The 24248-nt window shown below is 33.8% G+C and overlaps 2 protein-coding genes across 2 annotated transcripts in view; one reads left to right on the forward strand and one right to left on the reverse strand.

Annotated features, from left to right (window-relative positions):
- Nucleotides 1-5020, forward strand: part of LOC123564594 (serologically defined colon cancer antigen 8 homolog) — an 83239-nt gene extending 78219 nt beyond the window's left edge. Inside the window, exon 16 of the mRNA XM_053553266.1 lies at nt 4341-5020. Within this exon, the coding sequence (XP_053409241.1) occupies nt 4341-4580 (240 nt within the window). The 3' untranslated portion in view covers nt 4581-5020. The remainder of the gene's footprint in view (nt 1-4340) is intronic.
- A 1526-nt stretch (nt 5021-6546) lies between these two features.
- LOC123531537 (cysteine-rich motor neuron 1 protein-like) overlaps nt 6547-24248 on the reverse strand; it is a 114583-nt gene continuing 96881 nt past the window's right edge. The window contains exons 4-8 of the mRNA XM_053553272.1: nt 16364-16486; nt 15743-15997; nt 14970-15161; nt 12472-12534; nt 6547-10887 (exon numbers count right to left, since the gene is read on the reverse strand). Coding sequence (XP_053409247.1) covers nt 10457-10887; nt 12472-12534; nt 14970-15161; nt 15743-15997; nt 16364-16486 — 1064 coding nt within the window. The 3' untranslated portion in view covers nt 6547-10456. The remainder of the gene's footprint in view (nt 10888-12471; nt 12535-14969; nt 15162-15742; nt 15998-16363; nt 16487-24248) is intronic.

Genomic DNA, 24248 nt, shown 5'->3' on the forward strand with positions numbered 1-24248 from the left:
CAACAGTAGTTGTGCATGGGGCATGTTAGGTTGTTTCAGAAAAAAAAATTGCAGAGTTATGGGACTTTGTTTTTTTTTGTTACTATACTCTATACATAGACACAATCTTGTGCACACCATCTCTCCTCATCCTCTTGACACAATTTAATGAAACTTCACACAAGTGATCAGTAACAACAGTAGTTGTGCATGGGACATGTTAGGTTCTTTCAGCGACAAAAATTGCAGAGTAATGGGACTTTGTTTCTTGTTAACATACTATGTACATACAGTCTGCATATGCAATCTTGTGCGTGCCTAATCTACCAAACCCTTGCACACATTTTAATGAAACTTCACACAAGTGATCAGTACAAGTTGTGCATGGTGCATGTTACATTCTTTTAGATAAATATTCTGCATAGTTATCTTATGGGACTTTGTTTTTTGTTACTATACTGTGTACATACAGTCTATATACATACAGTCCACATAATTATGCAATCTTGTGTGCGTCAAATTGCAATGTACTGTGTCAGTGCATGCGGGGGGTACATTCATCACCTTTAGTGATAGCTCTAGTTTGTTAAAGTTTTATATAATGTCTAATATATCTGTTACATTCAAAGCTGTTGACTATTATGCCCCTTTTACTAGCAAAGCTTTAATTGCCTCTTTTACTGGCAAAGCTTTAATTCAGAGTTAATCACTGAGAAAAGTCGAGCATGCTGTCTTACAGAAGCTCCCTCTTGTTCTAACTTTAAACTTTCTTAACAGATTAAATTTGTAGAAACAAAGTCTCAATTTAGGTCTGAAATGGTGGTGAACATGCATTAACATTATTCTACTCGAGGACTGAAAAAAAAAAACGAAGCTTTATATTGGTCTGAACACAACTCATAAAGTATGTAAATTCCTTACCCCACCCACTTTCGTATAAAAATACTGATGATTTTGGCATGAAAAATAGAGAACAGAAATGCATCAACATGTATTTACCCATACCAAAATAATGTAGATTGATATTATTAAATAAATGAGTGTGTATTTTCATCCAGTTTTCAATGAAATAAGTCCGATTTTAGTAAGAAATTAATTTGGTAAACATTGGAAGAAAATGGCGTAACTGCATAAGGGGAAATAACACTCCTGTTCTAAAAATAGTAATGGGTTTGTTTTTCCAACAATATTACCGAACAAAACTTTTTTTGAATAATTAAAATTCATTTCAGTTGGGAATTATTTCTTATGACTGGGAGTTTTTTGCTTCAAATTGGTAAAAAAAATGGAGCCTAACTGGCACTGAGAATGGGCCGATATTCGGCCCCGTGAGACAGGTGGAAAAGGCCCTGCTTGTCTAATCCCTTATCAAAACAAACAATTAATAATTCACCTGTGAAAAACAACTCTTTCCTCCAGCTACATGCGTGTCAAACATGTATAATACACAACAGTCGGTGACACTTTGATTTACTGTGTAAATATGTTTGGCACTCCTCGGTAATTATCAACCCATTCATAATATTGATTTTTTTGGAAAGCGGGAGAAATATGGCTTTGGTCGGGAGACGGGAGGCAAGGTGAAAAATTCGGGAATTTGACCCTCCCGCGCGGGAGATCACATGTATGGCCATAACTCTTGCACCAGTATTTCATGAATTATCCCCCGTTTTACTTTGGATTTCAGGTTAAAGTTTTGGTGCACTTTCACTCTATCTCAGTTACTGTAAAATCATTAAATTTCGTGGGCATGAAATTTTGTGGTTTTGGTCAAAACAGCAATTTCGTGGGGATATAAATTCGTGGATTTCAACTTTTGAACATAACATGTATTGGAAATTTACTTGTTCGTTGGGATTAAATTTCGTGGATTGGCTCAGCCAAGAAATCCACGAAAATTAGTCTCCAACGAATATTTATGATTTCACAGTATTACTAAATGGATTTGATCCAAACTGAAAGTATTTGTGCCACATCATCTCCCACATCATATGACACAAGGGCCATAACTCTGGTACCAATATTTAATGAATTATCCCCCTTTACTTAGAATTTCTGGTTAAAGTTTTGATGCACTTTTACTCTATCTCAGTTATTACTAAATGGATTTGATTCAGACTTAAAATCGTTGTTCAACATCATCACTCACATCATATGACACAAGGGCCATAACTCTTGCACCATTATTTAATGAATCATCTCCCCCTTTTTACTTAGAATTTCATGTTAAAGTTTTGATGCACTTTCACTCTAACTCAGTTATTACTGAATGGGTTTGATTCAAACTTAAAATAGTTGTTCCACCTTATCTCCCACATCATATGACACAAGGTCCATAACTCTGGCACCAATTTTTCATGTGAATAATGCCCCCTTTTACTTAGAATTAAAGGTTAATTTTGATGCATTTTCACTATATATATCTCAGTTATTACAAAATGGATTTGATTCAACATGACACAAGGTGCATCACTCTTGCACCAATATTTCATGAATTATGCCCCCTTTTTGCTAAGAATTATATTTAATATTTAATGTTTTGATACACTTGATCCTTATCTATCTTATTACGTAATACTTTTGACACAGACTGAGCTATTATCCAATATTTCATCAAGGTTGTAGTCATTAAACACTCCAGTGACAGCTTCAGCTTCATCAAATGTGCCCAGTTCCACTATCCAGCATCGAAATAGTCGAGCCCGCTGTCTCCTGTGACAGCTCTTGTTCTCTGTTTGAGTAGCATTAATTGCTGACTTTGATCCACTTTCCTCTGTCTCTGGGTTCAAACTGTACTAAGGAGGTGATGAGAGGAAGTCATCCAGCCAGCACTTCCTGAGAAAAGCCCAGAAGGGCACCTAGGGTCTTCATAGATAAAAAGTCACCATATGACTGTGGTTCAGTGTAATTCACAGCCCAACAAAACAATCCGAAGCCTATGATATAGGAACAATTCTGTTCTAAAGTTTGATGATAATCTTGATACCATAGTATAGTAATAGGATAAATATTTTTGGACAATTACCCAGTAAATTAGCAGTTTTGCTATGAAAAATGGTATTGATCTTGCTGTTGTTGTCCTTAGGTGTGCGTGAATACAATTTTTCTTATACATAGACCACTTGTTGCATAACGTTAAGACCTCAAACACTGTAGGTTATATGTCAGTTGAAATGTAAATTGGTTCATATTTGATTTGTACAAAAAAGTGTTTGAATTTCTGTAAGTATATATATAGGTATGTCATCCTATCAGAAAACCTGTGTAATGTCAGTCAGTCGGTCTTGAAAGTGGTTTTATAATTTTCATTTTAAATTATGGCCTGCTTGTCTGACAATCAGGAGATCAGTTTATAAAGTTGAATGACTGTAACCAAAAACAGTAGACTGATACCCATGGTATGATAGTTATTTGAAATATCTGAAGAAAGGATGATAATGGTTGGTGGGATTAATGTTTTGTTTGAGTTTGGTAATGTCTTATCTCCATCCTGATTGTTTAAAGTGAAGTGCACCAAAATTGCACTGATAACAGGTTGTTAGATCTGTCAGCAATATGATAATAAAGATAATAACAGCCAAGTGATAATTATCAGATCTGTGATAACAGCAGTGTGCTATCAGCGCTCAATGTGTACATCAAACTATATAATGTAGGAAGCCAAATATTGCAAGTGTAAAACTTAGTGCAAGGTCAAAGTAAAATAACTTAAATAGGAATGATGACTAACCTGGCCTAAAATCAGGCATTTATGATAGATAAATTACGAAGGAAAGAATAAAAACTGCAGAAAAGTGCGTCATAGATATTACATCATTTAAATGTTTTAACATGTAAAGCTGAGAGATATATGATGTATCCTCATCTATAATGAACCAATTAATTTTATTTATGATGTGGCACAAACTTATTAACTGTCAGTATCTGCATTTTCCTGCCAGTAATGTTCAATGTTGTTTTTTTTTTAAAGTGAAAATATTTCAGGCAATTAATCTCATTATTGGCAAGGTGCTCATCAGATGTCTTTACATAAGTATTGAAGTCATCTTAATTCATGGTGAATTCTTGCATAATTTATTTAGTTCTAGATGAAATAGAGACTTGAGGATAAAAACTGAGTGTGGAAGCTTGTCTTAAATACTCCATTCTCATTGGTCAGTTTCCAAACTGAACTAAGACTCAGCCGATGATAAGCTATAGCTTTAAGACTGGCTTCTAAACTCAGTTTAATAATCAGGGATACTGTTGGAATATAGCTGCACCTTGACAAAAACAGACCAATGTAAATGTCAAGCATTTCCCTGTACAAGCCCTACTTAAAAGCAAGGCAATGATGTTCCTCTTTTGTTTTCTTTCTTCAGGTAATGGAGTTACTGACTCGACAACAAAGCTTGATGAGAGATCGACAAGTGCTTGCACGAGAGCTCGAGTTCTTACGCAGAAATATTTCACGCAACAACCAGGAGGAAATTTCAAACTTTGTGTCATCAAATAAACTTCTTGTTGACGAAGTCTTGGACAATGTAAGGACTGATGAATTTGAAAAGAAAGAAAATTATGTGACAAAAACTATGGAGAAAATTGACATTAATGACCTGTGATATTTTTTCCATGAATGATAGTGTCCGGTCAGTGATAAGTCAGGGAAAATGTTAGTGACATGTTTAATTTACTCTAAGTTTTATACCAGATGTTTCCATAGTATACATATACAGTTGAACCTGATTTAGTGATCACCTCTATTAAGCAGCCACTTGCCTTAAGTAGCCAGTCAGCTAACTTTCCAAATTGAATTTTTGTTCTAAGCAGCTGGATTGTGTTGCTTAGCTTGCTGTTTAACATAGGTTCGACTGTAGTTAATCAGTTTAGTCACTGTAGACATGAATAGTATTTAATGCGCAGTAGAGACTAGGTTTCTAGGTCGGTGTAATCATTGGGTCTCAATTAGCTGTGATAAGATTTGTGTGTTTATTTATATACTTTACTACCTTATTTAATGTAATTAATTTCTACTTTTAATACGTAGTAAATATAAAATACCTTTTGCTTCTTATTTTTTTTCTATGTTCTTTGCTTGCTTTTGACAGAGATGTTATGTTGTATGCAGTATTATAGATACTGCTTGTTATAATTTCACATCAGATTACTGATCAATACACGTTACTTGCCATGGTTGTTAATAATAAGTACTTTAAAAAGTGTGGTGTTATACGAGTAAAGCCTCGTAGCCATGGAAACCATGATGTGGGTTCAAATCCTGTTCATTGGTATAATTTTATGCTGGTCTTTAATGCAGTAGAAATTTGCTGTTACTGATCTGAGGCCAGGAATCGACTGTTAAGCTTAATAAATAAAATTTGTCTACAGTCAATACGAGGTTTATTAAATATGTAACAAGAACACTTGTGTGCCCGGAGCCGACAGTGTGGAATAAAACCTGTGGAGGGATTCAGCAGATATGTAGTATCTGAGCACTAAGCAGGACAGTGAACATAACTAAGAAATATCAAAAGTGGGAGTAGTCTATGGTGGATGTACTAATGACCACTACAACCTCGAACTTTGACCCAGTTACATCAGTGAGCAGCAGAAGTCACCAAAGTTTGAAGAGTGTAGGTAGTGTTCTCAGTCAATCTTACTGAAGTACTTGATCTTCTAAACGAAGATCTGAGAACGACCCATTCACATACGTCTTCTGTATATTTTGGATTTCCAGCATTGCTATTTTTATTTTAACCAATGAGACGACTTGTTAGAATGTCGAAGAGTAAGAAAAATGTGCAGTTATTCCAGGGCTCGAACTCGGGACCCCTCGATTACTAAGCAAGTGGCCTACCGACTGAGCTAACCGGCTATCTGACATATTCTGACATAAGAATTGTAAATATCAAAAGACAAGGCTACAGGTAATTTGCTAAATTTTGTAAGTTAAGCTCTGATTGGCAAGCGAAAGGGTCGTCAGAACGAGGCTATGAATAGGTCGTTCTCAGATCCTATGCGTAGCGTAATAGGAGATGTACTTTAGTCAGATTGTGTTCTCAGTATATTGAGCAGAAAAGATTTTTGTACGAACAGTGACTGTGAAATTATATCCCTCAAAATTCATAGGGGGGATCCACCACCCACGAGCTGTGTGCCTGTCAGATAATTAACTGATGACCAAACAGATGACCAGTGCCTTCATATAATACACCCTCTAAACATTTAAATAGATGGGTCTTGTTGCTCGACCCACAGACATTCTAAATTATTTAAAGGGAAGCCCTTCTTGTAAACTTAATATGTACCCCTCCACCATACCCATGGTAACTGGATATGTAATTTCCAATCACAAAGCTGCTATAATCTTTGACCTAATGACCCAGAAAACATATACTGACCACAGGTAATAAGCATGTGAAATTAACAGCCATAGGTCCATGCATGTTTCCATTATTGGTTAAAAATCGATTTTGAGTCTCAAGATCACTGTTGCCTTGATCTTTGACTTACCTATTGACATTCTTTTGATTCAAGGGTACATAAAAATACAGGCCTTGAAATTAAAAAACTAAGACACAACAGGAGGATGGTTTCATCATTTATTCAGTTCTGATATGTACAGTGTTGTAAACATTTCTATCAGGATTTTCCACTAAACTGCCCTATTTGTTTGCTCTCAAACACTTCTACAATTACACTAAGTAAAATGTACAACAATACTGAATCTTGCACCAATACAGAAAAAGTATAAAGCATGTATGAACACATGATGCCTAATAAAAAAGCTCCAAATTATTATATTAATCAGTTGAATTAGCAAGCAAATCTACAAAAACTGAATAATTCCAAACTTCTACGTTTAAAAGCAAAATAACCTGTTTGATCAATCATATTTTTCATTACATACCAGTAAGAATAAGTTTCATATTTTCTCAAATATTAATTTCATCATTTAAAGGCACTGACCTCCAGATTTTGGCTAAAAAATTACATTTCTTTCAAACTGAAGTTTGGTCATATTATGAAAATTAGAATATGAGTTTTCGTTTTTTAAACTATTTTAAAAATGCCAAATCAAGAAAAAAAGATGACCGTGTCGGGAATCAAACCCGGACCAAAGCGGCAATAAAAAACTTTTCCGTTGCTGTTACCAATAGCGCTATGGAGGGTTTAGTGTTCAATGCGCGTTAAACATAGAGATTTATAATCGAGGCAGTTTACCTCGAGTAAAGCGTTACATTCATCGTAAAAAGTGGTAAAAACAACTAATTCTCATGTGTTTCCGTAACATATAGTCTGTCAGTAATTAAGTTTCAAAGCATAGCTTTAATTCCAGATATCTGAAAGAATCTCCTTTTTTTGTTGTCGAACGATATGGAGGCCAGTGCCTTTAATTTAGATCGGTTTCTTCTTAGCAAAAAACAATAGATCAAACAAATATACCTCTAATGATTATTCTGTTTAAAGCATGCACTTTAAAAAAATCCAAGAACATTTTATGTACTATTCAAGTATTTATAACTGATGTAATACCCCACATCTACATAAAGGATACCATTTGTTGACTTGGCTGACCCTCTGATCTCTGTTTCTTATTATGTAAGATGGGTCTTCTTTGATACAGAAATATTCACAGGAATGTGACAAAATTGTTCTTTAATTGCTGTCTGGAGTGTAATGGTTTACTGTCTCACATGCTGTATCCTAATGATCTGTTACAGTAAAACTGCTCTTTGGCAACTACCCTGACAAACTGAAAACCAGGTGGCTGCTGTATGTAACCAAAAATTCAAGTGTTTAGTTATAAAAACACCTTTTAACATGCTGTTTATTTTATAAGACCAAGGTAAATAAAATAATGTTGAAACAACCATTTTCTTCAGGTGTTTTATTATGCATCAAATATAACAAGAAATTTTCAAACCCTATATATACAGTACTATCACCTGATGAATGTTTACCCCCTATTTTCAACTTTGGCAGGAAGGCGAATTATTTATTTGCACATACTGGAAAAAAATTGTAGGTGCCTATAGGAAACTACACCAAAGCCAGCTTGTAGTGGAGGCTACAGATAAAATAATTATTTCTCCTTTCCTCATAGTTTTTGCAGAGACTGACTGAAAACCTATTACTTTTTTTTAAACTTTTCTATACAATTTTAGAAGAAAAAACTGGTTATTATCAAGCAACGAGTTATTTTAAGAAATTGTTCATTATTTCTCAAACTGATGTCTGCATTCCCATTTGCAATTTCTGTAATAAAACACAATCATTTGTGAAGTATCAATCAAGTATGACAGGTTCACATATTATATTTAGATAATATTGATAAACTAAAAATAAGCACAATTGTGAAATGAATATTTGCTCAAAGGCTCATTCATGAAACAATGATTTGTAGGTCTTGGAAGAAAAAATTAAAATAAATAATTTTACCATGTTTTTCTGCACAAACATTTGCTATAGGGCGTTTCCATGATCCTGAAATTTACAGTTTAATCAAATTTTATGTTTAGTGTGGCATATCACTGAAAAAAACTTGCAGATACACCTATCAGCTTGATAATGCCACAATGTGAAAAATGCTGCTTTGCATATGGGGAATAGAAAGGTTAATTTTAGAAGTTTGATTCCCCAGAAATAATTTGAACTTATTGCTATTTCAGCCTGTTTTCTATATTTGTATTAATTCTTAGATGCATTTACTGATTACATTCTACAATTGAATGCATCCTACTAATCAATTACTAATCCAGACAGACTATTTTGCAGCAAATCCAAATTATATCATGCAATCAGAAAACTTCTTATTTAATCAAAATGCGATTGGAAATCAATAAATGCACATAAAAAGCTGATCATACCAAAACTGTCATACCGTTATCAATCACGTATTGCCATAATAAAACCTTAGAGATAACAAAATATTCAAAATTGTGAAGTGTCTCTTGACTACTGTAAAAAGTTACCACACAACCTGCCAGTACAGGTGTACATAGTAATCATCTTTCCAATTAATCCAGCAAATTACAGTGAATCTGTCAGTTATAATGCTTGCACCAATTTTAATTGTAATTTATTTTCCCTTTTTTTTACATCTGAATTACATACAGTAAATACGTTTGACAGTTATCAGGTAATAATGTTTTTTACCTCATTATCTCAGTGTGAAATATCTCGATTCAAAAAAAGAAAATAACCCTAGCATTCACATATCTTTCAAAAGGAGTATTGTGGCAGTCATTTGGCAACAGACAGCTACTTGTATTTTATAATTCCACACATTATTCATTTTGTAATGCTAAAAACTGTTGTGCAAAATATGGTGTTTTTGTGCAAGACTGTAATTTGGAATCAACAGATTTTACTTGAAGGAAGGTAAAATGCTTTATGTTGCTGTGCCCCAGTGTAAGGTAGCTGCAACATGCCAGGCTCAGTAGTCTTTTTATCTTGTTCATTTGAATTTCTTCAGGATCAATCAATCATCAATAAATCAATCAACTAATCAATCAAGTGATCAGTCAATCAACAAATCAACCACTCTGATCCCCTCAAAAGTATCATCAGTTTTAACTTGTATGTGTAACTGCTCAGGCATATAAATGAAACACAACACATTTACACAACACAGGAGATTCATATATGCACAATATTTACATAAATTCTGTCATGGAATAAATTAACAATACAGAAACAAATTCTACACCACTGTACAGTAGCTCTATCAGCCATGTACTTGTCAGATCAAAATGTATGTAACAACTGGCAGAGATCAGCTCACAAACAGAAAGATTACATGAGAAACCCATGCAGTAATACTTAAAAAATGGAACTGTGTACATTACTTCATAGTTTTTGCGTATGTTTTGATTTTGTAACTGTTTTAAAGTCTATTTTTGATTATTTATACTGAATAAAGCAGAAAAGTTTGATCAATAATCGAAGATAAATTCAACTTTGTGTGTAATGACCATACTAGTTCAAGTACAAAACTGCACTGACAATTTACAGCTGGTCTACCATCAACCAGAATGTGCTAGTCTGGTGGTTCATATGTATAAATGGCAGAAATAAAGAAACAGGATGTGTATTTCTTCTGGCAAACCTTTACATGGGAGAAACAGAAATTTCATAAGATACCAGTTAACTCCCTCTTCTCAGAATAATTTCACAGATTCTGTCTATTTGAAACAATCATCTCTGTATTCTTTCTAAATTGGTCATTTACTGTATTTTACAGTTAAATAAGTTCCAATGGTCATATATACAATGGTCAGTTCTCAAAAATATGAAAATACATTCATTTTATGCTGTTGCACATAATGATTGGTCCACTTCCAGTAAACCAGTTAACAAGCCTGCAGTCAGCATATAAAAGCCTATTTATATCTCTAGCACTTATCTCCCCTGTCTAAATCAGACATAATTCTCCCTTGAATTTCATCCAATCACATAAAAGAAAACACCAAAGGTTCATTTTCATTGGCACATTTCAAATAGCTGCCCAATCCTTGTACAAGCAATGTGACTGGAGATTCCCGCAGTTTTCCTTCTCTTGATCTTCATTTGTCAGAAAAAGTTTTCGCTCTTCATCTGGCGAATCAGATTTTATTGAAACTTCTATACAAGGGTGATCATACTTTTGCACAACCACTGTGTCATAACTCAATTTATTTGGAATTTCTCCATTTAAATTATATTTATGCTGTAATGTTGGAGAATGTCCGACAAATAGCGGACATTTACAGTATGTGTCTTGACCAGCGACGCTCCAGCTCGCCTGGTGTCGCTGTTTAAGTTTTAGATATAGTAATACAAACACTAGAATTAACAAAATCATCACAAAACTTCCAACAATCGAAAGTGAAATAATGTATTTTTCTTCCATATCTTTCATATCTACACTGTCTGTATTCGAGTCTTCTGAAAAATAAAATACATTCTTCCATTTAGAATTAAAATACTATCAACTCTAATCTACACTTACACAGACATTGAACATTGGCTAATATTTAAGTTTATTTTTTGCTATTATTCTTATTCACTAAAGGTGTGACCTGCGAAATTCAAACACTTGAATATAACGAATACTATTTATGAACACATAACCTGCTACAAGTCAACACAAGTATAGTTGTTGACTTATCTTATTTCAATACAGAATCAATGCAAAAATGACCCTTTCTATGTATTACATAAAGATCCTTTTGCTGGGCATGTTTTATTTTAAATTTCAATACATAAGACTAATTAATGGTATTTATAATATATGTATTCATGTCTTGTAATATATTTGCAATATCCTGTTTGATAGGCAAGAGACAACATGTGCTGCAAAACTGAAAATGGACGACAGTAACTATAATTTCAAATCAACTTTTAACCCTTATCATGCTGAACACAACTGATTCTGCCTTTGTGATCAGTGAAGATCATGATCAGCCTGCACATCTGTGCAGTCTGATCATGATCTGCACTGTTCGCCATTCAGTCAGTATCTTTTTGGTAAGCATCCCTTTTATCAGTAATGGTACTGTCCAAATTGAAAGATGGACAAGTTCATTACATAAAAAATTTGCAGGGTAAGGGTTCAAATACAGTTTGATGCAACTTAAATGTAGTTTAAATGTGGATCTTTAGACCTGGCATTATTCTACAGTAAATGTTGAATGTCTTGAATCAGCCTGTTGAACATTTCTGCTTAGACACAAAGCAGTACAAAAATGTCAAATGAATTTATCCAAAGAACTCCCAATCCACTGCTTGGCATAATTTCAAATTCAATTTAATTGCACTGGTGTAAAAACAGTTAATAGGCTGTTTCTTATGTGCCAAATATCTTAATATCCATTTTTACTTCTGCCTTTTAACCACATTAAAATGCAATTTGTCTGAGCGTAAGAAATGAAGCATACAATCACAAGTTAATGATTTAACAACACCTCTTCAACATTTAATGCATTTTCAGTAAGAATTAATTACTGAGCGTGCACTATCAACTGGCTTTTCAATTATCCAAGGCAAAAAAATCAAATTTCATGAATATTTAACAGCATCAGAATCCAAAGTAATTAGAAAATTTATTTTGAAACTCTGAGGAATTTTAGCTTTTTTAAAAACTCTTATCATGCGAGACACAATTTATTCTGCCTTTGTGACCAGTGAAGATCATGATCTACACTGTTCGCTGTTCAGTCAGTATATTTTTTGTATGCACCCCTTATAACAGTTTATGGTACTTTCCAAATTGAAAGATGGACAAGTTCGTTATAGAAATTTAGCAGGGTAAGGGTTAAATACGGTAACCTGATGTGTGGAAACTAGTCACAATTTATGCAATCAAAATATATTTCAAGTAACAATTTCTTATTAAAGATGCACAATTTGAAAACTTCATTGGTTTAGCAGGAAGATTTATAATTGGTAAATAGAGCACATAATTATTACCAACATGAGACACACAAAACTGTTTGCACTACTAAAACATATAAACATTTACTGGCATACCTTCAACAATTTTTTCTGTGTTGCTTCTAGTTTCAGGGGTTAAAAATTGTGAAATGGTAATATCTGAAAAAGACAAAAAAAAGGATTCAGACATGAATAATCCACCACTTGACAAAAGTTATATCTGTTTTGTCCCAGCATGAGTACACAGATAACCTATTTCACGCCTTAAGATTTACATAATCTGAAATATCGTAACCATCTTTTATCAAATCATACAATACAACTTGTGTCAACCGCCATTATATTTGATAAATTGTCAATGTTTTTTCCCACTTTCTCCATACGTATGATTACCATTTAATCCTCACAAATCTTGTTTACAAGGACTGATTTATTCTAACGATGATTCATGTAATGATGTAATTTTGCGTTTGTATCCGATTTATTATTCATCAGTAGCAAAATTTGCATATATTTAAAAGAACTGTCATATCAAACTATATATGGAAATTGGAGAGCTATTTTCAATTGGCAATACCAGTAAATAGGACTCATCTGCATATATGGCCAATGACTTTTCTAAATTTCTAACCACTTCTAACAATTTTCATTGTAATCATGGCAATAAAAGCAGCTGCCTCCTCCCACATCTCCGACAGAAAAACATAAAACTATTTTCCTAATATATCACGACAAAGGTTTATGCTCTTAATAGGATAGCTAATGAAGAAACTTGTCTGGTCGTAAGGAAAATACCGGCCTTTGTGTAAAGGTATTTATATATTTTGTAAAGTATGAACATCAATAAGCGTTACATTTCTCAAGTGAGAAGATCCTCTAAAACATTTCTGCAAAATTGCAAAACAGGGGAATAGATGATGATGATTCAAAATGTCACAGAAATAATTCATAGGAACAAGTGCCTCTTCAATTCATAATAGATACTTGAAATCCTACAAAGCCAAGTTGTTACAGAAATTCTGCTACACAGAATTTTGTTACTAGAATTGCTTGATTCTTATCTTTTAGGCAAAATGTCAAAGCCTAGGAAATAAAATCTGTAATTCAACAAATGAAGTGCTGATAATTTGATAGATTTTATTTTTTTATATGTTTGTAGTCCATATAGTTCATTCACAAAATTTAGTTTCATATAACCACCTGCATTTCTACTAATTTTCCAATTTTGTATAAATTTGTCCAAAATTAAACAGAATGATACAGTCATATCACTACCAGGCCATCTATATAAATTTGTTTTCCTTGTTTGTATATTTGTTTAGATTGAACAGTATATCAGTCACATAATAACAGCAGCCAGAGATCCTGGATTCTGTTCCTCAGTACGGATCTAAAATATCTAAGTCCAAAGGACAGGAACAACAAAAAGAAAAAAAAATCTTACAAGGTATAGATATGTTAAAATACACCTAAAAACTGGAGGTACCATCCATGTTGTACCACAGAAAACTGGTCTCGTGTTTTCCCTACGGTCAATAATAAAAAAGTTACTAAATAAACTATTTATAGTAACGTAAAAGGGAAGTAATTAAAAAAAAAAATATTGTAAGTGGACAAAAGAAGGATCTGCCAAATAAATCTGTTGACATAAATGAAATTTCAGATCAGTATCTTCATTAGTTATGGAGATATAACAATTTTAACTTAAAATTAAGGGAGGTAATTTGATATGAAATCAGTCCATAGTTATCTACGTCTCAGTCCAACTAATAACAATAATGAAATTTCAAATAAGTCCTGTAAGTACTTACTGATATAAATCCATTTTGATTACAATCAGGGGAGGTAATATCAGTTATAAAATAACTCTGGAACATATGATTGGATCTGATTTGTCATGGAATCCAAGATTTATTGTTGTTGAAGATATTTTGGAAGTTTGTATCAAATAAAACCATAAATGAAGTCTGTATATGGCTGCAAAAGCCAACATAGCCAATTTTGGACCTTTAAGGGGCCATAACTCTGGAACCCAAGACTGAATCTGGCCAGAGGAAGAAAGGAAGCAAGATCTTGTGGTGATACAAGTTATGGTACTGTAAGTTTGGTTAAAATCAAATCATAAATGAAGCTGCTATTGTGCAGACAAGGTCAAAATAGCTAATTTTGGCCCTTTCAGGGGCCATAACTCTGGAACCCATAATGGAATCTGGCCAAATCAAGAAAGGAACCAAGACCTATGGTGATACAAGTTGTGTGCCAGTTTGGTAAAATTCAAATCATAAATAAAGCTGTTATTGTGCAGACAAGGTCAAAATAGCTAATTTTGGCCCTTTCAGGGGCCATAACTCTGGAACCCATTATGGGATCTGGCCAGTTCAAGAAAGGAACTGTGATCTTATGGTGATACAAGTTGTGTGCAAGTTTGGTTAAAATAAAATCATAAATGAAACCACTATCGTGCAGACAAGAAATTGTTGACGCACACACGGACAGACTGACGATGGACGACGGACAAAGAGTGATCACAAAAGCTCACCTTGTCACTATGTGACAGGTGAGCTAATAAAGAAACAAAAAAACAGGAAACTTACTGAGACAAACTGGACAACAGGACCCATCTTTCTTAACCATAAATGCACATGAGAGCTGTGGACATGTACGTGGCTCACATACAACAGTGCCATCACGTTTACACATACATCTGTTACAGTTGCCGTCTAACCACGACTGTCCTGGCGTGAACTCGGTCATGTTCATGGTACAGTTTTTCTCCCACAATGCTTCTGTAATACATGTACATTGTTTTCATAAAAAAACTTTTCTGTGCCAGCATTTCAAAATGTATCAATATCCTTAGGAGGACATTCCATAACATTTTGTTTCAGCATGATTACAAGGTTAAGTACCTACCAATAAATTGATAGAACTGATTTTAAAACTAGTGACAGTAAAAACTACTAGATCATGGAAAAAAGTTTCACCCTTTGTGCAACTGAATTGTTGAAACGTAGAGTTTTGGCCTTGCTGGCCTTATGACCAAATGCAAGCCAACAAACAATATCCATAATCTGTATGTTTTATTACTTTAGACGAGAATGTAACTTATTAACCTTTAGCCTGCTGATGGCAAGTAATTCTGCCTTTGCGACCAGTGCAGGCTGATCATGGTCTGCACTGTTTGCTATTCAGTCAGTAAATTTTCAGTGAACACTCCTTTAAAAGTAAGTGGTATGGCCAAAATAGAATGATGGACCAGTCCATTTTAGAAATTTAGCAGGCTAAGGGTTAATTAAATAATAAAAGATGCAATATCTGTTACAATAGTGTAACTTTGCAGTTCACAGAAATTTCTTTTAAGCAATACCTTGACATTTGCAAACTTTGCATCCATGTCTATCTCTTTGTAACCCATGGTAACAGTGTTTGTCACAGGTCAAGGACTGACATTTGTGACAACGGCATTTTGGACATCCTTTCTTGCTCAGTTTGTAACCATGACTACAGTGTTTGGAACATGTGTGAAGGGCCGGGCAATCGGGTGGGCTAACATGACACTGACAGGTCGGTTGTCCCAGTTCATCTGTTACATATCCATAACTACAGTCCTTAAAGCAACCATCTGCAATGCAAAACATTATTGACCTATAAGTTATGCATGCACATTAAAGCAGTAATTAAAACTGGCAGAAAATGGTGAACTTGCTGTAAAACCGCAATGCTGAGACAACTTGTACGTTATTAAGATTGTTTTAGTGACGTTAAGAAGGTATTGGTCATAGAAATCCAGACAACAATGCAACGCTGACCTTAAAAGTCCTTACAGCCTCTGTAACACTTGTCTTAATGTCACAGGATATTGTTTCCTATTCAATGATAATTCCCTGAAAACATTTGTTGAAAAGATTAAACAAATTTCTATTATAAAAAATTAAAATGGGATTTGAACCTAAAAGAAGATGGGGAGAAAGTGAACTGAGAACAATACCTGGTTTACATTTACAGAGATGACATCCATCTGGCGTCTGCTGCAGACCAGTCTGACACGTGATGTTACATGTAGAAAGACTCGGACATTTACTTGAGGACTGGTTTGGGTACAGAGATGGAGCTGAAAACAGAAAGACAAAAATTAGGTCACAAAATTAACTGTCAGTACAAAACTACATGTACTCATTTAGTGGAAAATTTCATTATTTTTTGCGTGATATTTTTTTTTTGTTTAAGACGTATAGTGTAATTAGACTTTTGGTGGTTGGCCGTTAAGGCATTTAGTGGAATTTTTCATGACATTTAGAAGTCATCTAATGTTTAGCAGACTTTTTTTAGATGTTTAGCAGCAGTGTGACACCCATCTAGCTCTGCTGCAGGGATGCAAAATAATTCAAATCAGGGTTTGGAAAAACAACAATGATAGTAAACCAAATTGTTTGTTTTTTTCATGGCCTATAAAACTTTCTTTTTATACTATAGTGTTTACCTGGCTGGTAGTTACTTTATATTATTTTCTTGTCCCTTATAATTTTTGCTTCATACATGGAAGTTTTGCTTTATACCTATGTTAATTTATTATCCTTATAAAAAGGCATTCCATCTCTGCTAATTAGGTAGCCTATTGGAAGCCTGTATTGTAGCACAGAAAGACACTTGTACACCCCATCATTTATGTCATTTCTACATATAAATTGGTGCATTACAGGTGCCAAGAAAGGGTGTGTAGCATATCTGATCGACCATTTTATATAAAAGATCTTTAAAAATTGAAATGATATACAGAAGTATAGCAAAACAGTGATTAGACAGAACTGGCTCACTGTGAATAGATTATTAGGCACCTAGAGTAACAATTTTACTTCTAAAGCTACGCATTCCTAAATAATTCTATGGGACCTCTTCACCATGTTTTAGTGGTATTAAAACGCAGTAATGTTGATGCCATAACCTTATTTAGTCCCATACATGTGCCTGGAAATATTATTTCCCTTTTTCATCCACATTAATATATAAAAGAAATCAAAATAATACACAGCAGAATAGTTACAATGTATTTAAACAATCTCAATTATACGCTGTGAAGAATAGTTCATTCAGGTTACGCCTATGAGAAATTATTCCAAAGGCGTTTAACCTCTGTGTCATGTTTAAATATATTAAAACATGGTTCTGCTATCATATTCTAAATTAAATACCCCTCTGCTTCTTACAACATACATAGTTATAGACATTACAAGATTAAATGAGAAGTGATCAGCTGTGGGGATACCAACTGTAAAAGTAACAGTGGTTTTAAATCAGGTTGTTTTCTGGATATTTTTTATATGGCTCATGATTAAGTTGATCTGATGCCATTACACTGACTGACCTGGACTGGCACATGTACCAGACAGGCTTGCAAGAATGCCAATAATATATTGTTGTGTCTGTCTGCTGCAATTTCTCTGGTAATCATTGATACTTAAATAGTTCTTATCCAGTATCACCATAGATACAAGATAGGGCTCACTCCAGTTATTAACATAGTCCCCCCAACCCCATTTCTGTTTGTGTTGCTCTAAATCCTGGGTAACTTCAGTATTTTCTCATGCCCTTGTGACCCCAAGAAACTGGTATTTTTTTACTGTTGTTATTTTCAGCTAACTGCATAGAAAGTAAAAAAGAAATTCCAGTCAATATCTTGGGTCAATTTCTAATTCTGCACACATTAATTTCATCTGGTTATTTGGATTCTAAAAGTCCTGTATTTGCAGGTTTATAACTAACAATTTTTTATGCACAGTACACCTTGTACATTACAAGCACTGCAATAACTTTAATTAACTACAATTAAAGGATGATGTATGTAATCTTAATGTTAAGACAAAGTTGTCAACAAAAATGAAATAAGCAGAATAACTAATTCATCAAACTGGCAGATTTGGTGTGGTCTAACCTTACCTTGTGCCAGATAGCAAATTCAAAACAAATAAACAACAATCCATCAGTACAGCATATTACATTTGGAGAGGGAACTGACAGACACTATCTTCAGGGTATAATTGCCATCAGATAAACCAGGCAAACAGGTTCAAGAGATTGTTCTTGGAATCTGATATGGGCAGATAAGCAAGTTTTCCTTCAATTATTGCTGTCAAGAAAGGGGCAGATAACAATTCCAAAAAATACCTACAAATTAGATAAAACTAGATAACAAAGTTATTTTATCCTAAAGTGTTTATTTATGACTTGTTTCCTTACTGAAATACATTTACAATGTGAAAACTACAAAAAAAACTCTTTTTAGAATTTGCATCAATTTTAAAACAGACAAAAATCTACTGTGTAAAACAGTACAAAAAAAAAAATTTTTTTCTTGACACATTAAGGAAACTTGTGAGTGTATTAACCTATAGATAACCTCCCTTGTAAATCTGCCGACTGACTGATAGAGATATATAATGATGATTACTGATTGATTCATGTGTACAATATTTCACAGTGCTGACACCTAGCAGATATACATCTGTAAAACATGGAGTAACAGGTATCTTAGGAATTCTCTAACATGCTCCATTCATGATATGAGCCATGCCATGAGAAAACCAACATAGTGGGTGTGCGACCAGCATGGATCCAGACCAGCCTGCGCACCCAAACCAAAATGGCAAGCTTAATTAAGCTTGCATTAAGGTCGCAGCAAGATTGCAGTTGCGATCTTAACAAGCATGCAGCAAGATTGCGATTGGAACCATCGCAACCATAATTTAAGCTTGCGCAAACTAATTCGCATGCTTCCTGCAACCTATTTAAGATCTTGCAAGCTTGTAAGGTTGCGCATGCTTGCGATTGGAACCCTAGCAATCTTAATTGCGACCTTGCAAGTTTGCACAATCATAATAAGATTACAAGCTTGTGCAATCTTGCAAGCTTACACACACTTATATGAGTAAAACAAAAACATTTGCAAGTCTTACGCAACCTTGTAATCATAACAAGGTTGCGCAAGCTTGCAAACTACACTATCTTCCTAAACCTTACTTGTTTGTGAGACAGTTTTAATAATGTTAGAGTCTAAAAATTTAATTATATACTTCCTTTAATTTGACAAACTACACAGTTTATAAAACTTTTGCACTTTCATAAAACAATATTTGTAGTGATCAGTAGATAAAGACTTAACAATCAGGGACGATATTTTTTAAAACAACATATTTTGACATAAAAAGTTTAATATTTGGTTTAATATATTATCTCCCTTTTAAATGTATCAGTGAACTAAAAAGAGTTTTAAAAAGGTTACAGGATCGCAAGCTAGTTGCAATCTTAAATAGTATTAAGATCGCAGGATGCCCGCTGCAAGCTTGCGAAGCAAGACTATCCGCAAACTTAATTTCTATCGCAAGCTAGTCACAATCTTAAATAGTATTAAGATTGCAGGATGCTCGCTGCAAGCTTGCAAAGAAAGACTTCTCCGCAAACTTAATTTCTATGCGAGCATCCGCAAGCATTATATTACATGGCTGCAATCTTTTTAAGATTGCAGTAAGCTTGCGCCACCTTACGGCAAACTTCTCACAAGCTTGCCGCATGCTTGTATTTTGGTTTGGGCATCCACGCAGTCTGGTCAGGCTCCATGCTGTTCGCTTTTAAAGCCTATTGGAATTGGAGAAACTGTTAGCGAACAGCATGGATCCTGACCAGACTGCGCGGATGCGCAGGCTGGTCTGGATCCATGCTGGTCGCAAAGCCACTATGTTGGTTTTCTCATGGCATGGCTCATATACTGGTACCTACATTCACCTCACATTCTACAAGCATTTTCTCTACAAAGTAATCAAAATGGTCTACTTTTCTTTTCTAAAACTGAACAAGTCAAATTTCATTCACTTCAGACTATCATTTTCAGTATCTAACAGTATATCATTATCATTATTAGTATCTAACTGTATATCTAATTGTAATTTTTGAAAATCTTGAGAGTATACACAATAACAAAGATGTAAATGATATGAGTATAATGGAAAGAAAAACATGTACTATGAAAGACAAAAATGTATTTGGAAAGATAAAGATTTATTTGGAAAGACAAAGCTGTATTGGAACAGACAAAGATGTATTTGATCAGGCAAAGATGTATTTGGAAAGACAATAATATCTTTGGAATGCAAAGATATATTTGGAAATGTAAAGATGTATTTGGAAAGACAAAGATGTATTATGGGAATAGCAAAGACTTATTTGGAAAGACAAATTAAAGATGTATTTGGATTTGGAAAGACAAAAATAATTATATTTGGAAAGGCAAAGATGCATTTGGTATTGCAAAAACGTATTTGAATAGCAAAGACATATTTGGAAAGACAAAGACATACTTGGACAGGCACAGATATTTGGACAGAGATGCAGATAAAACAGCAAGAAAATAGTTGAAGTGACAAAGACACAGAATGATGAACTGGACACTCAGAATTCAGATGAAATAGCTCATGTACCTTAACTGAATTACAAATGATGTAAATGAGATAGCAAAGATGATGTTGAAATCACAAATATATAAATGAAAGAAAGCTGCAAATGAAATGGTAAAGGTGTTGAGATGAAAAATAAAAATAAAGATAAGATGGCCAAGATATAATTGAAATAGCCTGGCAAGATGTAGGTAAAATGACAAAGATGCAGGTGAAAGGGCCAAGATGTTGATGAAATAGGGAAAATGTAGATGAAATACTAAAGATGCAGATGAAAGATAGATGTGGTATTAAAGTAGACGAAACTGCAAAAATGCAAATGAAATGGCAAAGATGTAGGTGAAAGGAGAGATCTAGATGAAATGTTTAATATGGCAGAATTATTACAAGGAAAGATTATGGATGGATAATGATGAAATGATTATAAGATTTGTGTCTTTCACAATATTATCTTCACTACAAGCTGTTAAATGTTCAGTTAAGGGTTTGAAAATTATTTTCACAGCACTAAGTCCTTGCAAACAATTTTTTATCTGTTTCTTTTAAATGACACTGTTGTCTGTTCTACAAAAATACACCTGTTTTAGCAGTTGAAAATGTAAAACTTCCATCTTAACGAAACGGGAGACAATCAAAATCCCCTTGATCAAAATCCCCTTCGCTGAGAAATGACAGGGTGTTACAAAATCCCCTTCATACTTTTGCAGGGGGTATCATAATCCCCTCTGTGATTTTTACTTATTTCATTAAGTTCAAATACATCTATATACGATTTAAAAGTCTATTGCATAAAACACGTAAATACAATGCCTTTAGCAAACATAATATAATTTGTAGCACTGATATCTATATATCTATAATGAAAATCACAGAGGGGATTATGATACCCCCTGCAAAAGTATGAAGGGGATTTTGTAACACCCAGTCATTTTTCAGTGGAGGGGATTTTGATATACACTCTAACGAAACAAAACAAAGTATTTTTGAATAAAAAGTATACAAAACTGATTGAAAAAAAATGAGAATAATAATCAACATAATTTTCTTATCACAGGTATCTACAGCTTCTAGGTTCACAGTCATATGTTACAATTTGCACTTCCAAGGATTGCAGTTTAATTAACAGAGTAACTAATTAGACCTGCTGGCATTTTAATTGCCAATATAATATACAGCATAGTGTAACCAGGATCTATGGCTGCAAGCCATTCATGAAATCTTTAGACTAAAAAAGAAAGATAACAGCTGTTTTGTATTTTTGAAACAGTAGCAACCTGTTTACAGACCACCTAATACCAAACAATTGCCAAGAAAAACAAAATAAAACACGTTTTGAAAACATTTTTAAGATGTTTCGCACAATGTTTTTCTACGAATGTTACAATGTGTCATTGAAGAATGTTCAAGGAAAATTTAGAATGTTCTGAATAGCTGAAACGAATGCTTGCAAAAACCCAAAATGACATTGATACAATAGGTTAAAGGTTATGAAATACACAGTTAAAACAGTCGTTTATATTTTTGCAAATCTGTTACCTGAGAATGATAGCAAACATTTATTGAATTGTTTTTACTACTGATCGTAAGCATTTTATTACAAGAAAACACAGATAAATTTTCATAATTTTTTTTTCTAGTTTTTACTATATAGCCCAGTAAAATTTAGTGTTGAACAATAGACCCAGTCAACAGTACCAACTTAAAGACTCTATTTCTCATTTCCAAATGAAACAGTTAGAATTTATTTTAACCTTAGAGCAAGTACCACTTGTACATAAAGACCAGACTTCGGTTTCTCAAGCATATAGCTTTACAATACAGCTTTCTTGGAATTATTGGAGATTTTTCTGAAAGCAGCAAATCTATAAAGCAATTACCTACATAGGATGATGTTTCTGTGACATTTCCTAAGAAATTATGAGTTTGAGCCGTGTCATGAGAAAACCAACATAGTGGCTTTGCGACCAGCATGGATCCAGACCAGACTGCGCATCCGCGAAGTCTGGTCAGGATCCATGTTGTTCGCTTTCAAAGCCTATTGCAACTGGAGAAACTGTTAGCGAACAGCATGGATCCTGACCAGACTGCTCGGATGCGCAGGCTGGTCTGGATCCATGCTGGTCGCAAAGCCACTATGTTGATTTTCTCATGGCACGGCTCAGTTTAAAATCAATGTCATGTAACTCATTAATTTTCTTAGATAGAGTATTGCAGAAATCCTGCATTACATTATAATCTGGAATCAAGATTATTAGGAAAATTCTGTTTCAGGAAAACCATACTGTAAATAATTATAATTATAAACAATTTGCCAGAATTAACAAAGTTAATTGGTTTAAATTATAGTGCATTTGATACTAATCAGTTTTGGTTTTTTTCCAGACTAATTGCTTCCTGAACAACTGTATTCAGAAATTGCATGGTGATCTAGAAATAGACCTATACAAACATTTTGCTTAATTTCATGTAACATAATTTATTATGATCAACACACATCATGAGCTGCAACAAACATGGTATCCAGTAACAGTTATTTTACCTCCTGGTGAGAACCCTTTAAATACTTAATAGTGACATTTTCAAGCTACCAGTACCATCTTTCACATCTTTGGTTACGTTGCAGCTCAGAATCAAACTGCTGACCTCCCACACTCAAAGCAGGCACAATACCATTGAGCTACTGCAACTATAATGCATCCATTTTATTATGTTTTTTATTTTGACACATTATATTGGTTTTGCAATAATCTCTATTTCATTTTTGATAAGTTTTTAAAATGTAAGTTGTTTTGCAATTTTCCATATGCTTGAATTGCATTGTATGGCCATTAATCTTGTGTGTGAGAGAGAGAGAGAGAGAGAGAGAGATATATATATATATATATATATAATAGAAAATATTAAAAGTTACTCCTGGACAAGTATATAATAAATAAAGAAGAAAAACATCCAATGGATTTCCTCTATCTGTATTTCTGTCTACCTACCGGTTTCATATCATAATCATCAGTGCAGACATATAAAAAATGTGTCACCAGTAGGTAGACAGAAATATAGATAGAGGAAACCCATTGGATGTTTTTCTTTTATATATATATATATATATATATATATATATATATATATAAGTGAGATATTAAAGAAAAAACATCAACGAAATGCCTTTCAAACACACTGGATCCCGGAAGGATACAAGAACATAAAGATAAAATTATAGAGTATGAGAAAAAATATATGTCACTGTTTGAACATATATTTTTTCTCATACTCTCTCTCTCTCTCTCTCTCTCTCTCTCTCTCTATATATATATATATTATACCAAATTTATATAGCACCCTTTTCATGATGAACACTGTCCAAAGGTGCTTTACACAGCATTATCTTGTCATTCTCTCCCCTAATGTCCTATCCTAACGTTCTTGCTTGAA

This window comes from Mercenaria mercenaria, chromosome 1 (genome assembly GCF_021730395.1).
Source record: "Mercenaria mercenaria strain notata chromosome 1, MADL_Memer_1, whole genome shotgun sequence".
Classification (NCBI taxonomy): domain Eukaryota; kingdom Metazoa; phylum Mollusca; class Bivalvia; order Venerida; family Veneridae; genus Mercenaria; species Mercenaria mercenaria.